Source organism: Eumetopias jubatus, unplaced genomic scaffold, assembly GCF_037043125.1.
Source record: "Eumetopias jubatus isolate StellerSeaLion01/CBP00866 unplaced genomic scaffold, mEumJub1_p1.0 scaffold_5, whole genome shotgun sequence".
Taxonomy (NCBI): domain Eukaryota; kingdom Metazoa; phylum Chordata; class Mammalia; order Carnivora; family Otariidae; genus Eumetopias; species Eumetopias jubatus.
Window position 1 is genome coordinate 53824054 of NW_028274811.1, and position 20307 is coordinate 53844360.

The following is a 20307-nucleotide window of genomic DNA, read 5'->3' on the forward strand; positions in this document are numbered from 1 at the left end:
AGGAGGGCAGTCTTTTTTTTTGGTCTGCTGATTCAAATGTTAGTCTTATCCAGGAACACCTGCACAGACATACCAAAATAATGTTACCCAAATATCTGAATACCCTGTGTGGCCCAATCAAGTTGACACATAAAATTCACCATCACACGGGTACAGAAACAGGCATAAAAGCCTGCCACCCCACCACACAGGTTATGAGAGGCAGGCGTGAAGGCCTGTCACTTTATTCCTGGGAGAATTCCTATGAAGAGTACATTCCCCCTTCCGTCAGTAGGTTGGAGCGCTCTCCTTTTCTTCCATCCACTTGCTTTCATTACCCTTGTTCCTTATGGAGAATTTGTTCATTAATGTTGACTAGAGTGTAGATTTTCATGTAACACTTGGTTTTCTTCTAATGGAGTATGCAACAGCAGTCCAGGGGTGGCTTTGTCTATTTGTTTTTGTGTCTCTAGCATTCAGCAAAGCCTAGTATCCAGTGAGTATTTACTGTTTGCTGCATTGTTATTGCTGAGCTTTGGAATGCTTTTTCTGAGTTTGCTTATTGGTGTGGGTATTTTTTGGTGAGGGGGGAGAGGATGCTACAAGATAACAAGCCCCACAAAAATGGTAACTTAATAGAGGTGATAGTAGCAACAGCCCTGAGTACTGACCACATGATCGCATGTTATGGATTGAGTTGCCATAAAACCTTTAAAGTGGAACTTTTATTTTCCTCATTTTGTAGATAAGGATATCAAGAATCAGAAAAAAGTAAGTAGCTTGCCTAAAATTCCCCACAGCTAGGTACGAAGTAGCTGACCATGGAGTCAAAGCTAGGCCAGAGAATTAAAGCCCAATTTTTTAACCATTATGCCATACCAGTTTTCCCAAATAGAACTTAGTGAGTGTAGCATGCATGGGTGTATGTGTTTGAACTTAATGAATGGAAGGATTTTAGGAGCAGAGGAGAGTGGTGTTTTTTTGTAGGTATGGCAGATAATATATTTGTACTTATCTAATTGTTCTCTACTCTTGACAGACATTACTCTTTGATCATGGATGCATTTCAGCTGTTGTGACTGAGCCTTAGACTCCTTCTCAACACAGCGATATACTGACCACTGCCAACAGTTGGAAACTGGCCTACAAATGAAATCTGTGTTATGTTTGTCTTAAGGCGGTGGTGAAGTGTGGGGTAATGGGCAATGGACAAGAAAGAAATTGTGGATAATTATGACTAATCCTTGTTTTGCTTCATGATAGGGATACTACATATCAGCACTTCTCTCATAATACTCATAAATACTACATGAGTATCAGAGCTATTGCTGCCAAAAAGTGTTTTGTTTTGTTTTTCAGTTTTTCTACTGTTGTTATTCTTGCATAATCTAGTATAAAAATGGAGTGCAGCCTCCAGAATGCAAAGTTTTTTGCTTTGGGGTTTTTTTTCTCCCCCCATGATTGTATAGCAGCTGAAGACACATATTTTTAAGTTACAGTTTTCTGATCACATTTTTTTATTAACATATAATGTATTATTTGTTTCAGGGTTACAGGTCTGTGATTCATCAGTCTTACACAATTCACACGCTCACCATAGCACATACGCTCCCCAATGTCCATCACCCAGTACCCCGTCCTTCCCACCCTCCTCCACTCCAGCAACACTGTTTGTTTCCTGAGATTAAGAGTCTCTTTTGGCTTGTCTCCCTCTCTGGTTTCATCTTGCTTCATTTTTCCCTCCCTTCCCCTATGATCCTCTGTCTTGTTTCTCAAATTGATCATATCAGTGAGATCATGTGACACTTGTCTCTCTGATTGACTTATTTCGCTTAGCATAATACCCTCTAGTTCCATCCACATCATTGCAAATGGCAAGATTTCATTTTTTTTGATAGCTGCATAATACTCAATTGTATATATATACCACATCTTCTTTATCCATTAATCTGTTGATGGACATCTAGGCTCTTTCCATAGTTTGGCTGTTGTGGACATTGCTGCTGTAAACATTGGGGTGCACGTGCCCCTTCGGATCACTACGCTTGTATCTTTGGGGTAAACACTCAGTAGTGCAATTGCTGAGTTGTAGGGTAGCTCTGTTTTCAACTTTTTGAGAAACCTCCATACTGTTTTCCAGAGTGGCTGCACCAGCTTGCATTCCCACCAACAGTGTAGGAGGGTTCCCCTTTCTCTGCAGCCTCGCCAGCATCTGTCGTTTCCTGACTTGTTAATCGTAGCCATTTTGACTGGTGTGAGGTGTATCTCGTTGAGATTTTGATTTGTATTTCCCTGATGCCAATTGCTGTTGATCACTTTTTCATGTGTCTGTTGGCCATTTGGATGTCTTCTTTGCAGAAATGTGTCTGTTCCTGTCTTCTGCCCATTTCTTGATTGGATTACTTGTTCTTTGGGTGTTGAGTTTGGTAAGTTCTTTACATATTTTGGATACTAGCCATTTATCTGATATGTCATTTGCATATATCTTCTCCCATTCTGTCAGTTGCTTTTGGTTTTGTTGACTGTTTCCTTTGCTGTGCAAAAACTTTTTATCTTGATGAAGTCCCGATAGGTTGGCAAACCAGGGCCTATGGACTACATCTGCCTCATTTATCCTAGCAGTTAGAGCCTTCATGTTTTATTGCATCTCATTAATAGCCTTTTTTATTTCAACTTGGTTAGATTTTAGTTCTTTTAATTCTCCAGAAAGGGATTCTCTAGTATCTTCTCTGCTTTTTTTAAGCCCAGCTAGTGTCTTTATAATCATCATTCTGAACTCTAGTTCCGACATCTTACTAATGTCCATTTTGATTAGGTCCCTGGCAGTCAGTACTACCTCATGTTCTTTTTTTTGAAGTTTTTTGAGTTTTTCTGTTTTGTCATTTTGTCCAGAGAAGAATAGATGAATAAGAGAACAAAATGCTAAAAGAGTAACAATGACCCCAGAAAAAATATACTCTTCCAGAAAATGGTTGCTTTTCTGTTCATAGAATTGCTGTTATTCTTTTCTTCGTTCTCCTGTTGTGTTTGTAGGTGTCCAGAATGGTTTGATAACTATCTAGCTGAATTCCTGGGGCCAGACGAAATTTAGGTCTCCTACTCCTCCGCCATCTTGCTCCCGATCCCATCTCCTGATCACATTTTAATCACACCAATGTAGCAATCTTTAGAAGCATGGGGAAGGTGCCACTTAAATGTAAATGATTTAGTTAATTATTGTAGAAAGTACTATGAAACTTGGTTGTTTTGTTGCCCTGGAAACACCGGCTCAGTATTCCATATATATTTTGAACCATCTAATTACTTGTAATAACACTTTGACTACTTGAGTACTTCACTGTTAGATGAGATTCTTTTATATCTGATACATATTTTATTATGTAGTGATTTTACACTTTCTCTCATTGGCCAGCCATTTTATCTCTGTACTGTTTTTAGCACAAAAAGATTTTTTTAAAAAGACTGTAGGATAAGGAGCAGGATATAATCCCTTTCTAATTATATTGTGATAAACTTTTCTCTCTATGATATATGTTGTAAGCGGAGCCTTGTTTCACTCAGAACACAGTCAAAAACATATGTGTGATTATCTTAAAATTAGGAGTCAGTAGATAGAAAGGAGAAATAAAGCAGTAGGGAAAATAAAAATCAGTGCCTCGAGGACTGGACATGTAACATAAGAAATATGTAATGGGAAGATACTCTTCAGGCTTTCCTGTATCCTCATACCAGAATGGATTCCAAGTGACTAAAGATTTAAATTTAAAAACTGAAACCATCTTAGTATGTGAAAATATAATAGGCAAATGCTTGTAATCTTGACACATAGAGACCTTTCTGAACATGACATAAATATCTAAAATCATACAGTAAAAGACAAGAGATTTGTTCATAAGAATGTTTAAAAAGTAAAATATAAAATTCCTTAATCTAAGTAATATGATGCAAAAAATAGGAGTAATTAGGGGTGCCTCAGTGGCTAAGTTGTTAAGCATCTGCCTTCGGTTCAGGTCATGATCCCAGGGTCCTGGGATCGAGCCCTGCATCGGGGGGGGGGGTCCCTGCTCAGCAGGAGGTCTGCTTCTCCCTCTCCGACTCCCCCTGCTTGTGTTCCCTCTCTTGCTGTCTCTCTCTCTCTGTCAAATAAATAAATAAATAAATAAATCTTTAAAAAAAGTAATTAAAACATTAGTTGTTTATTAATAAACTTAGTAATTAGTTCTAAATTATAAGTAAAATAGGAAGGTAAACATTCAGTAGAAAAGAACTACAAAGGCAGTTCTAGAAACAAGGAAGGCAAATACCCAGTAAGCATATGAAAAGATGTTCAGCCTTACCACTAAGTAAAATATGCAAATAAATAACATAATGAAATACTTTTTGCCTGTCATCTAGAGGATGATTAAAAGTTCAGCAGCATTCATTCTCATAGCAACAGATATTCTCAACAAATTTTAATTGGTACTTTTTGGAAAGAATTTATCCTAAGGAAAAATTTGTACATAGGTCAAGAAAATTAGCTATACTTTTGTTTTTAAAAGTAAAATATGCCCGGTATTAGGAGATTAGTTAAATGACCAGAGGATTGGTTAAATAAACAGTGGAAAACTAGCTCTTGGTCATGAGAATTCAGGTGATTTTTACTTCTCTGTACTTCTATACGGACTGAATTTACAAGAAAATTACTACGGGGGGCGGAACAAGATGGCGGAGGAGTACGAGACCTGGATTTCGTCTGGTCTCAGGAATTCAGCTGAATAGGAATCAAACCATTCTGAACACCTACAAACTCAACAGGAGATCGAAGAAAAGAATAGCAACAACTCTCTGAACAGAAAAGTGACCACTTACTGAAGTCATCTTCCATCCCTTCATCGATTCAACCCTGATTTTGTAAATATATAAGTCTTTCTTTCTTTAAAATTTTAGGAGGCACTTTCTTCTAACAGACCAAAATACCCCCAAAATCTAGTGTGTGGCACCGATCGATCTATGCACCAGCCTGATCATATCTGATCATATTCTGTTTTTTTTTGTTTTTATCTTTTTCTTTTTCTTTTTTTTCTCTTTCTTTTCCCCTGATTTCAGGTCTTTTCTGATTTGTTTAGAGTGTATTTGCTGGGGACGTTGTTAACCTGTTAGCATTTTGTTCTCTCATTCATCTATTCTCCTCTGGACAAAATGACAAGACGAAAAAAAAATCACCTCAACAAACAGAACAAGAGGTAGTACCGTCTGCCAGGGACCTACTCAATACGGACATTAGTATGATGTCGGACCTAGAGTTCAGAATCATGATTTTAAAGATACCAGCTGGGCTTGAAAAAAGCGTGGAAGTTATTAGAGACACCCTTCCTGGAGAAATAAAAGAACTAAAATCTAACCAAATCGAAATCAAAAAGGCTATTCATGAGGTGCAATCAAAAATGGGGGCTCTAACTGCTAGGATAAATGAGGCAGAAGAGAGAATTAGCGATATAGAAGACCAAATGATGGAAAACAAAGAAGCTGAGAAAGAGAGAGATAAACAACTACTGGATCACGAGGGCAGAATTCGAGAGATAAGCGATACGATAAGACGAAACAACATTAGAATAATTGGGATCCCAGAAGAAGAAGAAAGAGAGAGAGGGGCACAAGGTATATTGGAGCAAATTATAGCAGAGAACCTCCCTAATGTGGGGAAGGAAACAGGCATCAAAATCCAGGAGGCACAGAGAACCCCTCTCAAAATCAGTAAAAATAGGTCAACACCCCGACATCTAATAGTAAAACTTACGAGTCTCAGAGACAAAGAGAAAATCTTGAAAGCAGCTCGGGAGAAGAGATATGTAACCTATAATGGTAGAAACATTAGATTGGCAACAGACCTATCCACAGAGACCTGGCAGGCCAGAAAGGGCTGGCATGATATCTTCAGAGCACTAAACGAGAAAAATATGCAGCCAAGAATACTATATCCAGCTAGGCTGTCATTGAAAATAGAAGGAGAGATAAAAAGCTTCCAGGACAAACAAACACTAAAGGAATTTGCAAACATGAAACCAGCCCTACAAGAAATACGGAAAGGGGTCCTCTAAGCAAAGAGAGAGCCTAAAAGCAGCATAGACCAGAAAGGAATACAGACAATATACAGTAACAGTCTCCTTACAGGCAAAACAATGGCACTAAATTCATATCTTTCAATAGTTACCCTGAATGTAAATGGGCTAAATGCCCCAATCAAAAGACACAGGCTATCAGATTGGATTAAAAAACAAGACCCATCGATATGCTGTCTGTAAGAGACTCATTTTAGACCCAAAGACACCCCCACATTGCAAGTGAGGGGGTGGAAAACCATTTACCATGCTAATGGACACCAAAAGAAAGCTGGGGTGGCAATCCTTATATCAGACAAATGAGATTTTAAACCAAAGACTGTAATAAGAGATGAGGAAGGACACTATATCCTACTTAAAGGGTCTATCCAACAAGAAGATCTAACAATTGTAAATATCTATGCCCCGAACATGGGAGCAGCCAATTATATAGGCCAGTTAATAACAAAAGCAAAGAAACACATTGACAACAATACAATAATAGTGGGGACATTCACACCGCTCTCACTGAAATGGACAGATCATCTAAGCAAAAGATCAACAAGGAAATAAGGACTTTAAATGACACACTGGACCAAATGGACTTCACAGACATATTCAGAACATTCCATCCCAAAGCAACGGAATACACATTCTTCTCTAGTGCCCATGGAACATTCTCCGAATAGATCACATCCTAGGTCACAAATCAGGTCTCAACCGGTACGAAAAGATTGGGATTATTCCCTGCATATTTTCAGACCACCATGCTTTGAAACTAGAACTCAATCACAAGAGGAAAGTCGGAAGGAACTCAAATACATGGAGGCTAAAGAGCATCCTACTAAAGAATGAATGGGTCAACCAGGAAACTAAAGAAGAATTAAAAAAGTTCATGGAAACCAATGAAAACAAAAACACAACTGTTCAAAATCTTTGGGATGCAGCCAAGGCAGTCCTAAGAGGAAAGTATATAGCAATACAAGCCTTTCTCAAGAAACAAGAAAGATCTCAAATACACAACCTAACCCTACACCTAAAGGAGCTAGAGTAAAAACAGCAAATAAAGCCTAAACCCAGCAGGAGAAGAGAAATAAAAAGATCAGAGCAGAAATCAATGAAATAGAAACCAAAAGAACAGTAGAACAGATCAACGAAACTAGGAGCTGGTTCTTTGAAAGAATTAACAAGACTGATAAACCCCTGGCCAGACTTATCAAAAAGAAAAGAGAAACGACCCAAATCAACAAAATCATGAATGAAAGAGGAGAGATCACAACCAACACCAAAGAAATACAAACAATTGTAAAGAACATACTACGAGCAACTCTATGCCAGCAAATTAGATAATCTGGAAGAAATGGATGCATTCCTAGAGATGTATCAACTACTAAAATTGAACCAGGAAGAAACAGAAACCCTGAACAGACCTATAACCACTAAGGAAACTAAAGCAGTCATCAAAAATCTCCCAACAAACAAAAGCGCAGGGCCAGATGGCTTCCCAGGGGAATTCTACCAAACATTTAAAGAAGAATTAATACCTATTCTCCTGAAACTGTTCCAAAAAATAGAAATGGAAGGAAAACTTCCAAACTCATTTTATGAGGCCACCATTACCTTGATCCCAAAACCAGACACAGACCCCATCAAAAAGGAGAATTACAGACCAATATCCTTGATGCACATGGATGCAAAAATTCTCACCAAAATACTAGCCAATAGGATCCAAGAGTACATTAAAAGGATTATTCACCATGACCAAGTGGGATTTATCCCTGGGCTGCAAGGTTGGTTCAACACCCGCAAATCAATCAACGTGATACAATACATTAACAAAAGAAAGAACAAGAATCATAGGATCCTCTCAATAGATGCAGAAAAAGCATTTGACAAAGTGCAGCATCCCTTCTTGATCAAAACTCTTCAGAGTATACGGATAGAGGGTACATACCCCAATATCATAAAAGCCATCTATGAAAAACCTACAGCGAATATCATTCTCGATGGGCAAAAGCTGAGAGCTTTCCCCCTAAGGTCAGGAACGCGGCAGGGATGTCCACTCTCACCACTGCTATTCAACATAGTGTTAGAAGTCCTAGCCACAGCAATCAGACAACAAAAAGAAATCAAAGGCATCCAGATGGGCAAAGAGGAAGTCAAACTCTCACTCTTTGCAGATGATATGATACTTTATGTGGAAAACCCAAAAGACTCCACCCCAAAACTGCTAGAACTCATACAGGAATTCAGTAAAGTGGCAGGATATAAAATCAATGCACAGAAATCAGTGGCATTCCTATACACCAGCAACAAGACAGAAGAGAGAGACATGAAGGAGTCGATCCCACTTACAATTGCACCCAAAACCGTAAGATACCTAGGAATAAATCTAACCAAAGAGGCAAAGGATCTGTACTCAGAAAACTATAAAATACTCATGAAAGAAACTGAGGAAGACACAAAGAAATGGAAAAACGTTCCGTGCTCATGGATTGGAAGAAGAAACATTGTGGAGATGTCAGTGCTACCTAGAGCAATCTACACATTCAGTGCAATCCCCATCAAAATACCATCCACTTTTTTCAAAGAAATGGAACAAATAATCCTAAAATTTGTATGGAACCAGAAGAGACCCCGAATAGCCAGAGGAATCTTGAAAAAGAAAAGCAAAGCTGGCAGCATCACAATTCCGGACTTCCAGCTCTGTTACAAAGCTGTCATCATCAAGACAGTATGGTACTGGCACAAAAACAGACACATAGATCAATGGAACAGAATAGAGAGCCCAGAAATGGACCCTCAACTCTATGGTCAACTAATCTTTGACAAAGCAGGAAAGAATGTCCAATGGAAAAAAGTCTCTTCAACAAATGGTGTTGGGAAAATTGGACAGCCACATGCAGAAGAATGAAACTGGACCACTTCCTTACACCACACACAAAAATAAGACTCCAAATGGTTGAAAGACCTAAACGTGAGACAGGAGTCCATCAAAATCCTAAAGGAGAACACAGGCAGCAACCTCTTCGACCTCAGCCACAGCAACTTCTTCCTAGAAACATCGCCAAAGGCAAGGGAAGCAAGGGCAAAAATGAACTATTGGGATTTCATCAAGATCAAAAGCTTTTGCACAGCAAAAGAAACAGTCCACAAAACCAAAAGACAACTGACAGAATGGGAGAAGATATTTGCAAATGACATATCAGATAAAGGGCTAGTATCAAAATCTATAAAGAACTTATCAAACTCAACACCCAAAGAACAAATGATCCAATCAAGAAATGGGCAGAAGACATGAACAGACATTTTTCCAGAGAAGACATCCAAATGGCCAACAGACACATGAAAAAGTGCTCAACGTTGCTCGGCATCAGGGAAATCCAAATCAAAACCTCAATGAGATACCACCTCCCACCAGTCAGAATGGCTAAAATTAACAAGTCAGGAAACGACAGATGTTGGCGGGGATGCGGAGAAAGGGGAGCCCTCCTACACTGTTGGTGGGAATGCAAGCTGGTGCAACCACTCTGGAAAACAGTAGGGAGGTTCCTCAAACAGTTGAAAATAGAGCTACCATACGATCCAGCCATTGCACTACTGGGTATTTACCACAAAGATACAAATGTAGGGATCCGAAGGGGTACGTGCACCCCAATGTTTATAGCAGCAATGTCCACAATGGCCAAACTGTGGAAAGAGCCAAGATGTCCATCGACAGATGAATGGATAAAGAAGAAGTGGTATATATATACACGATGGAATATTATGCAGCCATCAAAAGGAATGAGATCTTGCCATTTGCAACGACGTGGATGGAAGTGGAGGGTGTTATGCTCAGTGAAATAAGTCAATCAGAGAAAGACATGTATCATATGACCTCACCGATATGAGGAATTCTTAATCTCAGGAAACAAACTGAGGGGTGCTGGAGTGGTGGGGGGTGGGAGGGATGGGGTGGCTGGGTGATAGACATTGGGTAGGGTATGTGCTATGGTGAGCGCTGTGAATTGTGCAAGACTGTTGAATCACAGATCTGTACCTCTGAAACAATGCAATATATGTTAAGAAAAAAAGAGAAGATAGCAGGAGGGGATGAATGAAGGGGAGTAAATCGGAGGGGGAGACGAACCATGAGAGACGATGGACTCTGAAAAACAAACTGAGGGTTCTGGAAGGGAGGGGGGTGGGGGGATGGGTTAGCCTGGTGATGGGTATTAAAGAGGGCACGTTCTGTGTGGAGCACTGGGTGTTATGCACAAACAATGAATCATGGAACACTACATCAAAAACTAATGATGTGATGTATGGTGATTAACATAATGATAAAAAAAGTTAAAGAAAGAGAGCAACAAGACTTCATGGAAGAAGTGTTGCAGGTACTCATTTATTTAACAGGCAATTATTGAACACTTATTACATGTAGGGTACTTTTTAAGGCCCTTTGCTAATTATTGTTTTATTAGAAAAGGTTTACTCAAAATGCAGATAATCTCACAATTTGATATTATCACAAAGCTAGGCCACATGTGACCAATGTATCCTGAGTGATGCAAACTAAATGCTACTCCTGTGCAAGTCAGAGGATTTTTACTGGCTGCAGTGATGTGAAATGGGATCATGGAGTTGGACACTTAATATTTGGCAAACACTTAAAGGGAAAGGAATGAATTCCTAGGGCAAGAGCAGGGCCCTGTTTACAGAGGAAATACAATTAATACTTGTTATACAAACTGAATGAGCCAGGAACGATAATTCCATAAATGTAGGGTTTTTTTTAGGGATTAGTGATACCAAGGCTGGAAAATTAGGTTGGAACCAAATTGTATAAACAGTCTGGTCTATCCTTGAAATATGTGGCATCAAGAACAGGACTGAGCCATTAGGAGTGGGGAGATTGGATAACCATTTTATTCCTCTTCTAATTTATAATCTAGTAAATGATAGTGGACCTACTGATGAATGTCAGAATGTATGAGTCATGTTGCTTTATCACCTCGATAAAGAAAGTTTATTTGGACAGATGTCTCAGAGTTATAAAATAAGTAGATAATAACGTCCACGCTTTTATTTTACCACTGGGAATTGTTAATCCAAGGAGCCATATATGTAACTTGTAAAATACAAGCAATATCTAGTGTCTTAATTAAAAAAGAGCTTGGTTCTATTAGGAAAACCAAGAATATGACTTCAAATCTATGACATTAATGAATTTAACTAAGGTCAAATACCTTATTTGAAACCACTGATTAGAATTTTGAAATGAAAGCAGGATTCTGATTTGAAATCCATTAATAATATTTTTTCTTCTTTGAAGATTGGTATAAACAAAATTTGAATATGGACACCAGAAATAAAAAAAGAAAGCAGGTTAGAGCTTGACCCAGGATTACATTTTATAGGACAGAGAAGTGGAAGACACAAGAATGTGGAGGGAGAAAGAACAGGCCTTGCTGGAATGGATAAAAAAATAAACGAAAGATGTTAGGACATTACAAGTAAATCATGAAGAACAAAAGAAAGGAGTGACAATTTGATGGAGTACATATATCTACCTATATGGCAGCTCTTTTATTTTCAATGAAATGAAAAGATACTGGATTTGGCAAATCAGATGTAATATTGCTTCCTCCTATTTCTAAGACCGACAGCTTTCTTGTCTGACCCAATCCTAATGTGTCAAGGAAGTGGGTATCTCTATCAGCTTCCCTCAAGGACCACTAGAGGTAGTATACACACAACTGCCCCAACTCCTACCGCTAATAAAGGAGTTGAACAGCACCTTTCCCAAGGCCAGGATTTGAATGGAGGTGGAGGTCCCCAAAGTGGCACCATGTGCTTTTTCATCTTCTATGTATCTGCTGTTGATTCAGTTCATAGTTATAGGCAGAGACATGAATGACAAGGAAAATGTTATTGAACTACAGAAGAGGCAGCAATACAGAAGGAACCAGAAACGTGCTCTGTGTTACCACTAGGTTCATGAACCTTTCTTCATTGTAAAAAACATGCTGAATTTTATGGCAAAAGGGACCCCAAACATTCCCAAACTGTGGCTCAGAGCTCTAGGGAAAGCCATCAAGAAAGCAGTGCCCCTTTGTACCTTTACAATGCTTTTAACCTTTCTAGAACATTTCTACATGTATGAGCTAAGTGATTTCTATACAACTTTCAATCTTTATTTTAAAGATGAGAAAACTGAGGTCAGCAAGGCTAAGTGACCTGACCAGGATCAGACTATCATCATTTTTGGAGAACCACAGGGAACTTCCACTTCCAGTCTAGGGCTTACTACCAACCACACTACTTCCCTACTCTGTTTCACAAAGAAACTTATTTGAAACTGCCTAAAAAATGTATCCTTACTTATTAAGTGGGTTCAAATAATGTATAAACAAAAGCAACGTGTACACAGTCAGGATCTTGGGTGGCATTAATTTGCTATAGACTTTGTCCCATCATTCATTCAACAAATATTTATTGAGGGTCAGCTATGTTCCAGGCACAGATAAGTGCTGGGAATACAAAATCAAATAAGATATAATCATTATTTTCAAAAAATTCACCTTGGATTGCTGGCTCTCCAGAAACGCATTTTGTTCAAAGTCAAAAGTGCCTCCAGTCAAAATCAAATTTACTGCTGCCAAATATGCAGATATCAAAACAAATTAAAAAGAATCTGTACTATCTTGTAGTGATAAGATATCAAGACTTTGGCACACTAAGGAAGGTGATATGAACATGCCAAAAATATGAGTATACTTTCAGGAGGATGAAACATATCACCACAATTTAATGATGATACACATTTAATCTGCCTGAATGTGGAGTTGACAAATAATGTTTTTATGAGATGCTGTGATATGGGAAATAAGTGTTCTTTCAGGCTTAGAGGAAGAACCTCAAACTTCAAAAGATCTAAGGTCAAGTGAGCTGTCACTTACTAGCTGTTTTGACTTTGGAAAAGTTTCTCCTCTGGCTGACTTCCTTCACCCACAAAAGAAGGGCAAGAACAATACCTGCCCCTTCAGTTTTGCAAGCTTTTTCAAGGGGACGATAACAACGAGATGACGATGTACTTTTGGACAGGTACAAGTAATTATTATTATTTGACCTTCACCATGATGACCCACAGTGTCAATCCAATTGATGGGTGGCCAACTGGACTTTCAAGAGGTTTATTTACTCTCATCCCAATCTGGGCATCCCTGAAGGCAGGGAGTTATTTAGTGTGAACAGCCACTTGTATTCCGACTTAAGGAAGCACATTATTGAATGATGTAATTAGCCAGCTCTGGGGCTAACAGCTCAGATGGGGAGGAGGCGGCAAGGGAAGGAATATGCATCTGGCTTTCCTGGTAATTCTTTCACTGACTACATTATTTATGTAAATAAATAAAAAAAAGTGGCTGGTTCCACTATTATTTATATGATGCAGTATAATTCGAGATTGTTATGATTGTAAAGTGGTTCATTTTGAGCACTGCCCAAAGGTGTGAATAGAGACAAAAGCCAGCCCTAGCAACTGTGTAATCAGGTACAAGACTGAATCTTTCAGGAAAAGGTACTTTTTCCCTAATTCATCTGTCTAGAAGAGGCAATCTTTTTCTTGTTCACATAAACATGACCTAAAGGCTATTTGAAGCCCTGGTCACCTATCTCAAGACTTTCAACCACCACTTGAGCCTCCCCACTACAGAAAAGGAGGAAAAAACGTATATCCAAATAAGGTGCTTGAAAAATATTTCTAACAATTAACAAGGTTGTTAAGCATAGGAGAAAGGGAAATAGTGGAGGCTGAGTCAAGGCGTGGACAAAACTGTGAACTTTTACTCATATATTAAAACATATTCAGAAGCTAAGATGATTAAAACAAATGTGATGCTACTGGATGAAAAAGCAGATCAATGGAATAGCCCAGAAAGTTCAGAGACAGACTCAAACTCAAACAAGAAATTAGTATATGATAAAGCAGCATAAATTATCAGTAGGCAAAAGAGGTATTATTTAAAAAATGGCATTAGGATAACTGGTTAGCCTTTTTTTTTTTTTAAATGTGGGTACATGTATGTGTGGATCTGTACTTCACATAATTAAACCAAAATAAACTCCAGATGAACTGTATATTTACATATTAAAAACGAAAGTATACATTCACTAGAGGAAAATATGGAGAAATTTCTTGCGATGGAGAATGTCATTCTTAGATGAATGGAAAAGTCATAAAAGAAAAGATTGCTACACAACAAGAACTACCATAAAGCAAAATAATTTACAAAAACAAAAATAAATGAGAAAAATAAAAATATTCATCATTCAAAGCTATTCCCTAACCATTGAGAGGTCCTACAAATTAGTAAGAAAAAGACCAACAATGCAGTGAAAAGACAGGATAAAAGACAAGAAAGTTCAAGGAAATATGAATGACAGTTAAGCATGTAAGAACATGTCAACATCACCAATAATGAAAAATACAAAACAAAATTATATTGAGAAGACATGTATCTGTTCAAAAATATGAATTTCTAATTAAAATCTTCCTAAGAAGAAAACTCCTGGCCCACCCAGATGACTTCACTGATGAATGATATCAAATATTGAAGAAATAATATAAATCTTATATAAAGTTTCAGAAAAATAAGAGAGAACACTTCCTAAAACATTTTATGGCATCACATAATCCTGATGCCAAAACCACACAAGGATGTTATAAGCAAAAAAACTTAGAGACCAGAGACACAAATATCTTTGACAAATATTAACAAATTTACTTTTAAGAATTTTTATAACAGAATGGAGAAAAATGGCTGGTTCCACTATTATAATTCACTATCATAACAGTAATTCACATATGATAACATATGATCACCTTTACCTTTGTAGAAATAATATTTAACAGAATTTAAATCTATTCATGATAAAAACTGTCAGGAAACTAGGAATAAAAGTGAACTTCCTCAACCTGATAAAGGGCATCTATGAAAAACCTACAACTAACATCATTCCTAAAGGTGAAAGAGTAAATTACTTTCTGCCAAGACTGGGAACAAAGCAAGGATACCTGCCCCACTCCTTTTATTGAACACTGTATTGGAAGTCCTAGCTAATGCAATAAGGCAAGAAAAAAAAATTAAAAGGCCTAAAATTTGGAAGGATATAAAATGTATTTCTATTCATAGACAATATAACTGGATATGAAGAAAACAATCAATCTACAAATAACTACTAGAATTAATGAGTGAATTTATCAAGGTCTCAGGATACAAGGTCATTGGACAAAAATCAACTGTATTTCTAGTAAACTTGGAAAATAAAAATTATTATTTTTTTAGGGAGTGTGTGTGCATGTACGTGCACAAGCAGGAGGAGGGGCAGAAGGAGAGAGATAATCTTAAGCAGGCTTTACACCTAGCATGGAGCCCAACTCAGGGATCAAGCTCATGACCCTGAGATCGTGACCTGAGCTGAAATCAGGAGTGGACATTTAACCAACTGAGCCACCCAGGTGCCCCAGAAAATCAAATTTAGAAAAATAACTTCACTTACAGTAACATCAAAACCCCTATAATATTTAGTAATAAATGTGACAAAAGACTCACAAAAACCCTACAATGAAATTTATAAAGCATTGTTGAGAAAAAAGGACCTAATAAATAAATAAATAAGTAAAAGATTCAACCCATGTTCACAGGTTGGAAGATTCAATATTTTATGACATCATATAAGGTCCCGATTAAGATACCAATTCTTCTTAAATTTATCTACAGATTTAATAATATCCCAGTCAGAATCCCAGTAGGCCTATTTAAGGAAAATTGACAATCTCATTCCAAAACGTATATGGGAAAGTAAAGGACCTAGAATAACAATAATATTAAAAAAGAACAAAGGTGAAGGTCTTACACTATCTGGCTTCAAGACCGCAGTAGGAGTATAGTATTGGATTAAGATAGACCGATGAATGGAAAACAACACAGAAAGCAGGAACATCCATAAGGGAAAAAAAGGAACGTCAATACTTACATCATATGCAAGAATTGGTTTGAGATATAAAATTAAATTGAGACATAAAACGTAAAACGATGACATTTTGAGGAAGAAAACAGAAGAATATCTATGACTAAGGGGTAGGCAATAACTACTTAGGACACAGAAAACAAAAACCATAAAATGAAAGATAGCGAGATTCATTTTCATCAAAATTAAAAGCTTCTACTCATCAAACACCACATTAAGAAACTAAATAGAAAAGCCTTATATAGGAAAAAATATCTGCAAAACAGATACATATTAAAAAATACTGACAATCAGATTTCTCACCGCCAGAAGAGAATTACAAAATTAAGAAGGGGCAAGTCTAAATGGAAAACTGAAGTGGTAGAGCGGAATGGGAGGCATTAGCAAGAAGGTAGTTTAAAATATATATTTTTTATATGTAATATAAACATAACATATATAAAAATATAATCCACATTAATGGATAGATTGATTTGCTAGCTCTGACCACTGAGAAAGTCTAGGAAAAATAATACCCCCATAACAAAGCATACCCTATAAGCAGATTTTGGTTTCTGAATGCCATTCTCCTCAAAAAAGAACCGGGACTCTTCGGAAAGATGGCTCGTTCCAGGGCTGGGGCAGGTAAAGTGTAAGATGACAGTGAAAGATCTTTTTGTCTAGAAAATAAGAAAATGCTCAAAGAAGGATCAAAACAATGCAAGAAACAGGGTCTCCTACTCACCAAACAGGGAACATTTTGAGCAATCAATAATGTATTACAACTTACTGAATAACATCAAGTCATGAGTCCTTATGATAAAAATTAATGAATAAATAAATGAGGAGGGAGGACGAGGTTTTTTTTTCATGGAATGCTAACTAAAATATAGAAGGAATTAGAAAATCATCAAAGGATGCCAATATTAGTAGACAAAAGTTTAATGCCTTACACACTATTTACTAATTACAAAGAGACAACTGAATTTATAGTGGCCCAGTCTGGTAGATACCACCTTATTAAGGTGATCAAAATTAACATCACCAATACTGGAATGAATCATCAATATGCATTTCCGGATAATGACACATTGAGAATGGAGCATCACTTCTGTGGTCCTCCTGTCCACAAGCTCCTTCCTTCCTAGGAAATATCAGGGAATCCTAACTGGGTAACATTCTACAGTATAACTGGCGTATACTTTTAAAAAATGTCAAGGTCAAGAAACACACATGCCCACACACACACACACTGAAGGTGAGAAACTTTCAAATTAAAGGAGACTAAAGAGATTATGACCAACTAAATATAATACATGATCCTAGTTAGGATCCTGAGCTAGAAAAAAAAAAATAACACTCATAAAGAACATTAATGAGGCGGGCGCCTGGGTGGCTCAGTTGGTTAAGCAACTGCCTTCGGCTCAGGTCATGATCCTGGAGTCCCGGGATCGAGTCCCGCATCGGGCTCCCTGCTCGGCAGGGAGTCTGCTTCTCCCTCTGACCCTCTTCCCTCTCGTGCTCTCTATCTCTCATTCTCTCTCTCAAATAAATAAATAAAATCTTTAAAAAAAAAAAGAACATTAATGAGGCAACTGACAAAATTTGAGTAGGGACTACTATTAGATCATACTACTGTAGTACTGTTAAATGTTCTGATTTTAATCATTGTATAGTAGTTATGCAGGAGAAATGCCTAAATAAAGGGTCAACTTATCAGTATTAATAAACAGTATCCGTCTAACTTGGTATCTATCAGTTAACAAGGTCATTTTTCTTCTCCTGGGGCCTCTGTAAAAAGGAGCACTGGCCAACCATTCGCTGTTACCCAGCATCTGCTACAGGGCTGATGAAATTCCTACCTATGTTTATCACGGGATATAGAATAGCCATCAGATGGACTGTTCCTCCTCAAGCTCCAAGGTGCAAAATCAGAGAGCTCAGGAGTTAGTTTATGTGTTAGTCTTTACTTTTTCCCAACATAACAAAAGAGTAAGGGTAGATGAAATGACATACTGGGATTTTTCTCTGAAAATTTTAAGGACAGGAGATAGTAAACGAGGGTATTGATCAAAGGTTGGCAAACCAGGGCCTATGGACTACATCTGGCAGCAGCCTGTTTCTATACGGCTTCCGAGCTAAAGAGAGTGCTTATGTTTTTTAAAGGACTGTATATAGAAAAGAGCCATATTAGGCCCAAGATGGTTAACCTTACAACATGGGTAGTTACCTGGCCCAAATATAGCACTTTGTCTTTCTTGCCAAAGTAGACTCTGATCCAAGCTGGGTCAGTCCTATCTCAAGATTTTTCAAGGAGGAAGTGAGAAGGAATTAGCCTCAAAGTTGTTCAAATAAATTTTTTAACAAATGTGAAAATGGACTTTTTGTGTGTGTGTGGTGGGAGAAGAGATTAAGTGTAGCTGAAGAACCCCTGATATACATCTCCTGATCCTATTCCTACACCTCACCGTCCTTCTTCACATGTAAATAATTTCCTGAATTTTCTGTTTTTCATTGTTTAGCATGTTTTTACTCTTACATTTTATACTTGTATCCACATAAACATATAAGCTACCACATTGCTCTGTATGTTTTCAAACTACATAAATGTTATACTGTATGTATGATTCTTCATCATGCCTTTTTTCACTCATTTCGTTTTTGAGATGACCAAGCTGAGATGTGTGGCTTTAATTCATTCTTTCTCACTGTTGTCCAGAATTCCACTGCATGAGTCTGGCCTTTGGCCTGTCTTTTAATTTGTTAATGGTACTAATTTAAATTGCTAATAGTTTATTTGTTAATTTGTGGTATATAACTTTTTAATGCATTAAAATTTATCAAAAAAATTATCAATCTTTTACCAGTTATGTCTTATTCAAAAAAATTCTCCACAATATTATACAAGTATTAATATTTCCCTATATCTTTCTAAAAGTTTTAGGTTTTTGTCATTGAAGTTTTTAATCTACCCAAACAAAATGTGTATGTGTGTGTCTTGAGGTAGGAATTAATTTTTTTCATATAATTAATTGTCCAAGTACCATTTATTAACTAATCTATTCTTTCTCCTTTGATGTATAAAGCATCTCTAGTTTCCATATGTGTACACATTGATTTCTGGACTCTCTCCATTCGATTCCACTAGCCTAACATAGCATCTCATTTTTATTTACCATCGCTTTCTAAGTCATGTTATCTATCTGGTAGATCAATCATTTCATCTTAGTCTTTTTAAAAGTGTCTCGCGGCACCTGGGTGGCTCAGTTGTTAAGCGTCTGCCTTTGGCTCAGGTCATGATCCCAGGTCCTGGGATCAAGCTCCGCATCGGGCTCCCTGCTCTGGGGGAAGTCTGCTTCTCCCTCTCCCACTCCCCCTGCTTGTGTGTGTTCCCTTTCTCGCTGTGTCTCTCTCTGTCAAATAAATAAATAAAATCTTTAAAAAAAAAAGTGTCTCAGTTATTCTTGGCCCTTTACTCTTTCATTTGCATTTCAGGGTCATCTTCTCCATCTGCCAAGATTTTGGCTGGACTTGCACTGACTTTATAGAAGAAATCTGAGAGTTAGTGTCAACTAGTTTAAAACAAATTAAATTAAAAGATGTAGTTGAAAGCCCAGCAGGAAATACACTAAAAAGAAAGTGATTTTTTAAAAATAATTTGCAGCCCAGTTTTCCATAAAATAAGCCACACAAATAGGAATTCTTACTGAGTTGCTACATCTGGGGGTGGGGGAACAATAAAACGAAATAAATTGTGGGGAATGCTGACAGCATTAAACATCTTTAGACATTCTGAGCCGCTCTGTGTACTCCAAATATCAGAGCTAAACTCACTGGAAGTAGTCCCTCAATTTCTATTTCAACTGTTTAAATGTTTTCCTATCATGCTCCCAGCCCTCCGAACAGACCTCTCCTTTCAGTTCTAATCTTCATGTTGATAACTGATTCAGTAATATCTTATCAGAGACCAGTTCTGCTGCAAGGTTGTTCTTAACTGGCAATCACCTTCTTTGGGCTTCTCCCCTTTCTCCACAACTGGGACGCAGATGACTTTCTGCTGCCCCCTTCTGGTTTTTGGCCACCGTAAGCTTAGCAATATGGGTATACAAGACACCTTCAATGAGTTATCTTTTCGGGTTAGGCAGCGTCTCCTCACTTTGTGAGAGCCTTTCCATCTGAATGTTAGTGTAAGTGTTCATAAGCAACTATTTCTCCCTATCCCTGAGTCCTGATACTCTCTGTACTTCGATGC

General features: G+C 37.6%; 1 protein-coding gene across 2 annotated transcripts in view; it reads right to left on the reverse strand.

Annotated features, from left to right (window-relative positions):
- MRPS27 (mitochondrial ribosomal protein S27) overlaps positions 1 to 20307 on the reverse strand; it is a 105062-nt gene that overhangs the window by 50420 nt on the left and 34335 nt on the right. Inside the window, exon 5 of one of the 2 annotated variants that reach the window (XM_028089617.2) lies at positions 16610 to 16735. The exons of the other annotated variant lie outside the window; for it this stretch is intronic. Coding sequence (XP_027945418.1) covers positions 16610 to 16735 — 126 coding nt within the window. The remainder of the gene's footprint in view (positions 1 to 16609; positions 16736 to 20307) is intronic. 2 annotated transcript variants of the gene reach the window in all.